This window comes from Cyprinodon variegatus, unplaced genomic scaffold (genome assembly GCF_000732505.1).
Source record: "Cyprinodon variegatus isolate N-32 unplaced genomic scaffold, C_variegatus-1.0 Scaffold1724, whole genome shotgun sequence".
Classification (NCBI taxonomy): domain Eukaryota; kingdom Metazoa; phylum Chordata; class Actinopteri; order Cyprinodontiformes; family Cyprinodontidae; genus Cyprinodon; species Cyprinodon variegatus.
The window spans coordinates 76,097-87,777 of record NW_015152177.1 but is presented as its reverse complement, the minus strand read 5'-3'; the positions used below and the strand labels follow the sequence as shown (position 1 = coordinate 87,777).

Genomic DNA, 11,681 nt, shown 5'->3' with positions numbered 1-11,681 from the left:
CTCCAAAAGTTAACCATTATATTAGACACAGCATGGAAAATCTTGCCCAATAAAGGCTGCAAATCCTGTGTTGGCAACATTCTACACAGATGCGTTAAGCGGGTAGGGATGGATTAGTGGTTAGAGCAGTGCCCTTGTGCTCTGAGAAGGTTACAAGTAGCTGGTTCGATCCCCGCAGCCGGCACTCTTAAATCCACACTTCTCCCCAGGTGCGCACAGTGGAAGCTCCTCAAGGGGATGGGTTAAACGCAGAGAGTTAAATTCTCCATTGTGAGATCAATAAAGTTTTATTTCTAAGCACACACCAGGTTTAATAGCCACACAGACTAGGCTGTTATAGTAAAACTGAGTGCACTATCCCACTGTAATTCATTTTTATCAAGTAGAAAATTACATCATAATTTAGACTCAGCTTTAACTTGTAGCTCTGAGTTCTGACTCACCTTGAGAAACCTGGAAGCACTGTGAGGATCATGTTCTTTAATTTCTCCAGTCCTTTCCACACCATTCAGCCAGGACTCCTAAGGGACAAGCTGGAGCTGTCAGGCCATAACATGTCCAAGTGGTTTCTGGACTACTCACGGGCCGCCCACAGTATGTGAGGGCACAGGGCTGTGTCTCAGATAGGTTGGTTTGCAGTACGGGGGGCCCACATAGAACAGTGCTGGCACCGTTCCTCTGGGTCTTTGCATGTTTTCTAAACAAAAACAAGGAGTTGTTGGGTACTTTATATTGCCTTGAACTCAACGCTATTCCTGATATTTTGAATTGAAAAAACTTTGTGGATGGGAAGCAAAATGTCTTCAAACTTGGAAAAACGTCCAGTGGATTGTTTTTTTTTTTTTACTTTTTTGGAATGCCTATGACCTACATGACTGAGAATCTTCACCAGCACTCTATAGTTGCCTTTATTGCGAACTCAGTTAACTGACCGTTCGGACAGATGATCACTGCGTTTTGCTCCGTTGGTCACGAAACTCCTCCTCCTAGAGTGGGTTTTCCTCCTTGTTCCTGTATAATTACGAATAAATTATTTTTCTAAACTTTAAATTTAGCACGTGTTTAAATTTGGTCTTATCTTTTTCCCCATGGTTTTAACTTTATTCCCATAAGATTCCCTTGCCGTCTACATGGCGACAATCCTCCTGTCAGGATTCCCCCCTTTTAGGTGCTATTCAGAAAAATGCTATTCTGTCCGGGCTTGTCAGTTTGATGTCTGATTTGGCAGGTTTGTGGTTTTCCCATTCTCTTCTCATCATCAGATGATGGACTTTACAAAGCTCTGTGATGTTCAAAGCTCAGGACAGTGACCTGTTTCGGCTTTAAACTGTTACACACTGTCTTCTTTGGTCTTTGTGGTGATGTCTCTTCCCCAATGTTCCTCAAAGTATGAAGCTTAAGGGAAAAAAGTCAATCTGGAAAACTCTTATTAGCTTCACTTGAACAACCTGTGATGTAGTTGGATGTATGTATGTATATATATATATATATATATATATATATATATATATATATATATACATATAAAACTGTAACTGGAGCGTATAACCAAATTAATTTCCCTCTGGGATTATTAAAGTATTTCTGATTCTGATTCTGATATCCTTTGTTCATCTCCAGCCAAACAACTCAGGGCCACACCTTCTCCGAAACCAATAATCTTCCAGATCCCCTTCATTTAGCTTCTGGCCCAGCTTTCACATGTGTGCACCCCATCTCTCCCCTCACTCTCAGAGTATTATCAGTCCTACTCACCCTCTGGCTTATTCCACCACCAACGTCCGGGATCTGGGGCAAGACCACTCTAATCCTTTAATCATCCAAGTGAAAGTGGATTCACAGCATCAAAGTCTTCTGCCTTGGGACGTGCACCAAAGAACGTATTTCATTAATGTCATTATTTGCTTTTGTTTCCTAGAACCCTAGTCCCCCTCGGTAGATGGCTCTTCACACTGAGCCTGGTTCTGCTGGAGGTTTCTTCCTGTTAAAAAGGAAGTTTTCCTCTCTACTGTCGCTACATGCGTGCTGGGGATGCTAGGGATTGCTGAGTCAATGAGTCCTCGAAATCAGCTTGGTTCCTTAGATAGAAATAGTTTGAAGAATGTGTTCCCTGTATAAATAAATTGAATACTTTTGTAGTTGCAGCTGTTCTCCAAGTGATTCTCTCAAGCTTGAAATCAATTTGAACTGAGATTAAATGACAAAGTTTAAAGCTTATTTTCTTCAGGAGGGCATTGAATGAGCTAGATTTTGTTTTTTTGTTAGGGTTGTATTTAATTTTAGTGGCAAAACAGGCAGGCCCCTGTATCAAAATAACCAGTGATGTGTAGAAAGCAACAATAGCAGTACTTTTGCTGGAGAGAAAGAAAGAAGTGTGACAAATATCCTTTCTAAACAAAGAAAGCACACACACTCACCCTTTTCTACAAATTGCAGGCATGATTAGGTGCCTAAACACTTAAATTCTTGTCCAAGAAATTTTCAGCATTAAAATTACTGAGCATAAACACTTGAACTTAAGAAAAATATCAAGCTATCAAGATTAATAACAGTATTTTTGGATAAAGATGATAATTAGCAATGCTGTTTTGATCTGACAGATAGACGAAATATTTAACTCAGCCTAAACTATCTTTTAAGAATATGTTATCCATATTTAATTTTTCTGCGGTCAACATACCAGTTGTCCTAATGGAGAAGAGAGTATTAAAATGTTCTTTCTTATGGTTGAGTCCTTTTCTAACAGATTTAAGGTTTCTTGCATTTCAGTTTGTATCTTTTAGAATCTTAGTTTAACATGAAATTATGATGTTCTGGTCTGATCAGTGTAATTATTTCCATTTTTTTTATTTTATAAATGAGCAAATGCAGTCTAGATTATTTAAACAGATTCACCCTTATTGGATGTTTCTTAACCTGCTTACAAATCTTTTGCAGCTAGTCTACTGATATTTTGATATTTTCTCTGAGGAATTAAAAAAAATTCTGTGATGCAAATAATTTTTTTAAGTGCTTATGGCTTTTTAAATGTTTTTGTTAGTGTTCCCTGAGGTGTATTTATTGTATCAGTGCATCATATTATGTCAAGAACTGCTTTCCTTCCTAGTTCAAAATAAAAGCATAAATCTTAAATAAAACAGTTTATCAAGCTAAAAGCTCATTTTCTATTCTGAGCTCATAATAATAGCTTAAACTTCCCTCTGCAGATAAAGTCACAGCTTGGAACCAACAGGATTGAACTTCTTAGAGCTGGTTTTATTTAATGATCAATATGAGATTCTTACGTGATCTAGTGGTAAAACAATCTTGTCACACTTCTATTAGACTTGCTGTATTTCAGTGTAGGCAACTGAAAGATGATCTGTTCTCTTAGTTCAACTCGGGGAGCAGTGTTTCAGTGCATTAAATGCCTTTTTTGTCAGTCGTTCAGTTGATCAAAGAGTGAATTGCATAGCATTCCCCTCGGATAGAAGAGAAAAGCTCTCTAGCCATTAAACCATTACAGCTTGTGGACAGATGCATATAAATTTCAAAGAAGTCATCGTTTTGTAGGTAGCTTTTCCAATCTTCCACCTCTGAATTTGGTACAGATTTAGTCACATTTTTCCTTTCAGAGCAGAGCAAGCCTTAGTGCCATTAATAGAAGGCCCAGTGGCGTCCCCCTTTAAATGGGACACCATTGTGGCACTTGCGCAATCTAGTTCTAAGGGACAGACAAGCGAGTGCCTTTAACTTGGCACTGACATTATCAATAGAAAAGGGACTTCTTTTGAATGTGTTTACAGTGTGAAGGATGTTGCACAACAACCAGCTTCTGTAGGCAGCATCTAGTAAAAAAGTCTTTATGGGGCTAAAATTTACAACGATCTTTACTGCAAACTACTAAAGATGTTAGCGATATTTTAATATCCTCTTTAACCTGATGAGACCAGGATGGATTCATGTGGCTCAGACAGGGTCCTAGATGACTCAGCTGCAATTCATGAGTATTCACACCCTTTGGACTTTTTCACATTTCAAACATAGAATAGAGAAATTAATTTAGGCTTCAGTATAATTTTCAAATTAAAAAGTTTTTCATTCAAGCCCCTTTACTCTGATACCATGTTGTTAAAGCCATGCAACCAATTGAAATCATAATGGCATCATGTCAGTTGCTTTAAGAACTCGCCAAACTTAATCTTTGGTCTCTTCTGACCTTCATAATTTTTTCCCAAGATAGCTGTTCATTAAAAGTCACTTTAAAAGCTCTACCTTTGTCACTAATCAGAACCGAAGGACCCCGTATTTAGGCAAGACAGTGGGATTACTCAAAAAGTGTTTATTTAAAACACCAATCTGTGGTTCTGCAGTGGCAGCGGCTAGGGCATATAAGGCAGGAAACTCTGGAGAGAGAAAAACACAGGTTAGTGACCACGTAAATCTAACGTAAGAAGATTATGAAGGTGAGTCACTAACATGATTTAAAAGTTCAGTCCATAGCCAGAGAACAAGGTAGGATCCAGCCGATGGGCTGCCAACAAGATGTGGCGGCTACCGCCCAGAGTGTCCCAGATGCTGCAACTCCAGAGAACGTGCAGGAGTCCGAAGCCAGGTCAGGCAAACAGAACAGGAACAGGCAGGCTCAGAGGTCTAGGAGCCTGAAGACACTTTAGGGAAACCGTTCAGATGGTAAAAGGCAGGCTCAGTGGTTGAGATACAGAACAGGTCAGGATCAGTAAATCAGAAACACCAAGTAACTCTAAAAAAAAAACTCACCACTGGCTGGAGACAGCAAGAATAATCAGGCCTTGACGACTGGATGCAAGCACCTTAAATAGAGTTGGTGGATCAGATGAGCAGTGATGAGAAACCGGGCAGAGTTAGACAGGTGAATTAAATGTGTAATTAAGCCAGCTTCCATTCCCTTTAGCATAATACCAAATTCATCACTGGCCTGGTGATTTAAATAGCATTCTATTTGTTTTTGACACATTTAAAACCAAATTGTTTTTGATTGATTTATTCATTTTCTGATTTTCATTTCAGTTTGAGCTTTAATATAATATATTAAATATACATAATATCTAGTATATTCTAGATTTTGTTAAGTAGTTAGTTTTTGTTGTTATTTTATGGGTTTAATTCCAGTTCAGTTTTTATTAGTTTCAGTTAAAGTTTTAGTCTTTTATGTAATACTACCTACTTATCAGAAGCAAGGCTAAAAAAGAATGAAAGAAAAAAAAATTAAAGAAAGAAAGAGATAGAAATAAAATCCCAGATAGTTTTAATTAGTTTTGTAAAATCTAATTACAGTTCCAGATTTTTTTTTTTTTTACAAGGTGAAGTTTATGTTTTTATTTCAGCTAACAAAAATGTTTTTCAATTCTATCTTTTAGTATTTTGTTTTAGTTAACGGTGACCTTGCTATGTGAATTAATTCTGATTTATTACTTACAGTTTGAAAAACTGCAGTCATCTGCATAGAGAGTTATATTGCACTTTTTAAAGCTGTACGACATTTCATTAATAAATAGTGAGAAGCGCAAAGGTCCCAATCAGCTGCTCTGGAGAACACCACATTGCAAATGGTAAAGAAAAATCTACATTAAATATATGGATTGAGATCTAAGAGTTACATAACCTCTTATCTAGTTAAGAGGTGTGAAATCAAATCCGTATTCATAGTTTACCTTGCAACAGATCATGATCTATTAAATCAAAGGAGGCTTTAAAGTCCTAAAAACACTGCACCCACCACCATTTTGTTCTCAATATTAGATAGCTACCTGTCAGTCCTGTCTGCTAATGCAATGATTCAAAGTTTATTTTATTTATTAATTTAAAATTGGTATAAAAAAACTACATTCTCCATTCGTTTCCTTTGAATGAGCGGAATAATTGGCCTACTATTTGCTGCTGAGAAATTGTCATGTATACTTTTCAATAGAGGAAATATTTATAGCAGTTTTCCGTATTTGTGAAGATATAACCTGTGTTGATCTTAGGTTGAACATGTGACGCACTGGAACCGGTACTTGCAGCTAATTTTAATAATCTACCATCCGTCTGATCCATTTCTGATGGTTAATTGGCATTCAATTTAGAAAGCAGTTTGTCAATTTAAACTATATGCAGTAAATGAAATGAAATCGCTGCTTTTATCTTTCAAAATCAAATCCATCATCATCTTAGAGTAAGTAAGGTGCAGTGCTTTGGCTAATTTATCAGTTTTATCACTAGTGTAAACCTCTTTGTCACTTGTCTTTTCTAAGGCTGCTGGACTATAATGTTCGGTTGCCGTTGTGTGCCAAGGTCTGCCAGGACACCAGTCAGCATGTTCTACATCACTGCAGAGTAGTATAGTATAGAGTCAGAAAAACTGTGTCTCACTCTGCTTGGAGATTGCTATATTTGTTCCTAGGTAGGATCTTAAGAGACCAATGAACACCAGCGGGAGCCCAGACTCTTTTTTCCCCCCACAAATTACAAGTCAGATTAAGCAACAAATTATACAAAGTTGTTTCATTGTTTTGAATATTGTTCTGCGTAGTTAGAGGCATGTGTTGCACAACAGGACAACTTGTAAGAACTGCATATGAATCAGTACTACAATGAGCTGTGACGCTAATGAAAAAAAAGTTGGTATATTCATCCCATATTCAATATACAGCACAATATGTCATTTTACCAAACATTAGGTTGTGCAATCAACTGGTTTTGAATCTTATTTTCAAATTTGTCTCCAAAATAATAAATAAAAACTTGTAAAAAAAAAAAATTATATTCCAACTGCTCCAACTGTGTACACTACCCAGGTTCTACAACTAAGATGCTCTCTGGAAGCGAGATTCATCACTTGCACTCACACACAAATGGGAACCCTGAGAATGCCACTGCAATGTTTTTTTCTCCTTCTAAGTACAGTACTTTTGACATTCTTGAGTTCATGCAACAAATCCATTTTGACAGACTCCCGCTAATACATCTGTCTCATAAAAACCAGCGGGTAGGACCAATGACATGCCAGCCGTGTTTTTTGGAGCGGGACATTTGGGAATGATGACAGTCAGAGGGGCCATGCTGGGGCATTACAAACATGGCTGTGCTGGAGGACTCACCTGCCGATACCACTACTGACTCAGTTTTAGCTAGAATAGCGAGAATTTCTCTTTTGAAAGAAGAGCAAAGAGAAGCACTTTGTGCATTTGTAGATGAAAAAGATGGATGTGTTTGTCTTTTGACAAGATTTGGAAAAAGTTTGGTTTATCAGCCCACGAAACGTCACGATTCACTGCTACGATTGGCTGAAAGCGTATAAGGGAAAGAGGGTACAAGCTGGCACCTCATCCAATCAGCTTGAAGTATTGTACTAAACGTCCCTCCTTTTCACGGACAGACTGAACGGCAGCCGTCCCAGATTGACATCCCAGTTCTACACATATCAATCTGCCTATTTCCAGGTTCACTGTGACTTGCTATGAAATTAAACTTTCCTTGCCTTGAATGCTAATGCAAAAAAAAAAAAAAAAAATGCTCTAGGACTCATATTCGTGGAACTGGCAACCAGCTGGCAAACACTATGAAACAAGAGCAACACAAGTCTCTCCATGGTCTTGTTCCATCTTATCTTTCTGAGATGCTGCACCTTCATTTAGTCGCTTCAGCTAATCAACTGCCTCTTGAGTTTTTGGGTGGATTGTACTTTTTCAGTGGCAGCTCCAAAAATATGGAATTGTCATGATGGGATTTAGGTTCCTAACCCACATGGAACAGGAATGACCTTCCATTGCATATTAAAAACTTTATCTCTCTGTCTGAATTTAAAGCACCCTTTAAAACTCATCTCTTTATTTTGACTCATCTCTATTTAATTTAAGTCCTCTGGGTCTGTGTATCAGTTTGCTGTTGCTAAATGTACAGCACTTTGGTCTTAAGGGATTTTTAAAGTGTTTTATAGTTAATGATGGATGGGATTGGATTGGAGAGCACGAGTGCACCACTCATTGGCCTGGAGGTGTTTGCTATCACCTTTACCATTTCTAAGAGCTGTGGAAGTTATATTATTTAAAGTATTTTAGAAACAAATCCTTCCTATCATTGGACTCAGGTATTTCAGTCTCTTCAGTGACTCAATATGCACACAGTTGTAAGTAAACTCAAAGCAAAAGATGCACACTTAACTGGTTTTTGGATAGCTCAGGAACAGCCCATGTAAAGACCATCAAGGAATGCTTTTTTAACTATTGGAGTAGCCGCTAGTGTGTTAAAAATGACTAAATGCAATGCAGACTTCTGGATTTAGTGACATATAACATGCAGCCATTGACCTTTAGAGTAATTAAGATGTTTGATTTCATTGTGCCAAGTGTAAAGTTATGTGAAAGGGGGATTATGACGAATTCATTTCCTTTAGGGGTCGACATGGGTCCTTATTTCCAGGAAGAGCAACACTTAAAAGCTTCAGCATACCAAGACATTTTACATAACTTCATGTTCATGTTTGGAGGTGGCTGTTTGGTGGGGAACTTTAACCAGACTTAACAGATCCCTGTATAGATTTAGGAGTTCTAAGTGCAAAGATCACAGCTTTTTTTAGGATAGTGTGCTAATCTACCACTTGCATTACCTTTAATCCTGACTACATTGTCTGTATATCCTGCTATCATGTTCACTCCCTTTAAATTGGATGCAGCCTTATCATCTTTTTTTTCACCGATTAAAAACCCAGTTCCCAAAAAAAGCAACAAACCTTTGGAGAAATCCATGTCTCCCTTCTTGTGATCCTTACAGGTTTGCAGTAGGGAGACCGACACTGGCTCTCGTTATGACTATTTAATTTACCATTTAATTTGAATATTTTATAAGATAACATTTGTATTAGCATTTAACATACTGTTTTCTTCTGTAAATTTAAATTGAGACCAGTAAATTTCCTACATTGTTGATCATGGATAATCACTTGTATTTATGAATACTGAGCCTCTCAAATTTAAGAGGTAATTAAGCTTTGCTTTTTCCTGTATTATATGTCAATCAAGCTTTTATATTTTAGTGGGATATATAAGAGCATATAATGTCTTAACATTGAACAGTTACTAATTATTTTATTAAATCTAACAGCAACCTCACTCATGGTGTTTAGAGCTAGCTATACCAAAGGGGTCCCACTGTCAAAAAGTCCCATTTTTGTCTCTTCAGTCCATAGAATATCATTGCTTTGTAGAACACAAAAGTGGCATTTTTGTCCATTTCTAGGTTTTTGCAAAGAATTACATGAGCCAAGATTCAACCTTTAAAATGGTAATTGAAAGATACTGTACTGCTTTTTAGTTGGGTTTTATTTTTACAGATGAGTCTGCAAAACAAGCCTGCAGGATTTAACTGTATCAGTAAAGCTCTAATGAGGCAGAGAGAAATTTCTTTTTTTGACAAAGCCCTTATGTTCTTTGACTCTAAATGTAACTGTTGGAAAGATAAAATGTTCAGTTTACATGGGAAGTGGAAGAAAAATAAGTGGTGACTGTAGATACATCTAAATTTGATCAAAATGTTTTTTTTAGCAGAACAGAACTTCATGAAATCAGTAATTGAAAACTAGCCACTAAGTTTCTTTCAGATGTATAGCTAAAAATGTTCTTAGACGTAATGATTTCAGGGTGTCGCTTTGTCGTGCCTCACTGTAAAACAAACTGATATAAAAAAAATATTTTTTATAAATAGCCATTTGACTTTTTAACTTTTTGTAGAGTGGCTGTTTCTTTAAACATTGTTTTTTTTTTTTTTTACTGTTTTTATTAGTATTCTTATTGTTTTTCTCCAAGCTTCCTGTCATATTTTTATCATGTTTTTTTATATATATATTTATATATAAAGGCAAGGCAAATTTATTTGTATAGCAAAATTCAGTAAAAGACAATGCAAAGAGCTTTACATGATTAAAATATAGGAAATTAAAACAGAATCAAAGCAAGTAGGAATAACATAAAATAAAAAATGCAGAAACAAAAATGAACATTAAAAACAGTTGGACAAAAGAAATAAGGAAAGTTGAACTAAGGATGTTTCAGTTGAACTGTTTAACTAGAACAGTCGAAGGCAATCTTAAACAATTGTGTTTTTAGTCTTGATTTAAAGGATCTCAGGCTTTCTGCACTTTTACAGTTTTTCTGGAAGTTTGTTCCAGATAAGTGGAGCATAGGAACTAAATGCTGCTTCTCCATGTTTAGTTAGAGGTGTGGGGACGAATAGTTTTGGTAATATATTGTGATTTTTGGCATCCTGATATAATATCGATCTTTCAGTTCCTAATATTGATTTTTTTAAAAACAAATCATTTTACCTTAACCAATGGGGGAAATGGGCTACCTCTACTCCACTCTAGCAGATAGCGCTGTGGATCCCTTTTGCTGTGTGGCTCAGCACCATAGCTGTAGTTAAGGCAGTCCCAGTGGAAGACGTGGACTGACTCATACCCAAACAACATGGATACCAAAATAACTAAATCATCAATATCTTCTGATGAACATATACAGCACTTTCCTTTTTTATCTATACATTTAAATTTGATAGCTGGGAAAAATATCGCAAATATAGTGATATTGTGATGATATTGTATTGTGACCAAAGTATCGGGACACATATTGTATGGCAACACCCATGCCAATACTCACCCCTACTATATTATATGTTTTCAGTTTTTTATTTCTTTTTTTCTGTTTTCTTCTCAAAAAATTTGCCCCCGGTGGAATTAATCAAGTACTCTTAGTCGAATGATCGAAGTTTTGCCTCTTCAGTTAAACTCTGTCATTAGACCAGGTAAATAGGTGACGGTTTTAATTAGCACAATTTTTCTTGTGTTTTTGGCTTTTATAGGGGAATATTTTACAACAGCTTTTTCACAGTAGCACTAGCAAAATGAGATTTGTTGAGAGAGGTTAGGAAAGCATCAGGAGCTGTATCAGCCTCATTGCATGACTAATAATGGATGGTTTATTTCCTTATTTATCAGTTTGTTGTATAATAACCCACTTGGGATTTGATGTATCTGTATGATCTGTGATACTTGAGGAGAGAATGGTACACAAACACAGACAGACACAGATCCCTGCCCATGTCTCCAGATAATACAGTTCAAACCACAGAATTATGTCACTGTTGGATGAACTCAGACTCTGTTTACAAAAGGAGGCTGTAAATCCTCAGCATGTTACTAGTATCAGGGTAGTTTTTATCCATGTCAGTGGAAAAATGGGTCAGAAACTCTGATCTTTTTTTTTTTCCACTGGAGGTAAATTTACGAGAGACAGATCATCCTGTTGGTTCCCATCACCCTAACATTGCACTATATTTGTCAGTGCAGTTGGAAAAATAGGGGGAGAGTAAAGCTGGAGAGGAGGGAGGGTGAGGGTACAGTGATGAGTGTCCACAGCAGATATTGACCTCTTATACTCCCACCCCAACTTTCTGAGCCTTACATGACTATTTATAGAGAGCAAAACAGCACTATGGAAAAATATGACAAAGCTACATTCCATAAATAAATCTGGGAATGGTGGAAAAGAGCATGGTTTTGTCTCTGTAGGCCTAAATGGAGGTTCTCAGGCTTAAGCATATAATTGATGGATGGATGGATGGATGGATGGATGGATGGATGGATGGATGGATGGATGGATGGATGGATGGATGGATGGATGGATGGA

General features: G+C 37.0%; 1 protein-coding gene across 1 annotated transcript in view; it reads left to right on the top strand.

Annotated features, from left to right (window-relative positions):
- The first annotated feature begins 473 nt into the window (after positions 1-473).
- Positions 474-11,681, top strand: part of LOC107104402 (metal transporter CNNM2-like) — a 53,351-nt gene continuing 42,143 nt past the window's right edge. The window contains exon 1 of the mRNA XM_015404396.1: positions 474-594. Within this exon, the coding sequence (XP_015259882.1) occupies positions 474-594 (121 nt within the window). The remainder of the gene's footprint in view (positions 595-11,681) is intronic.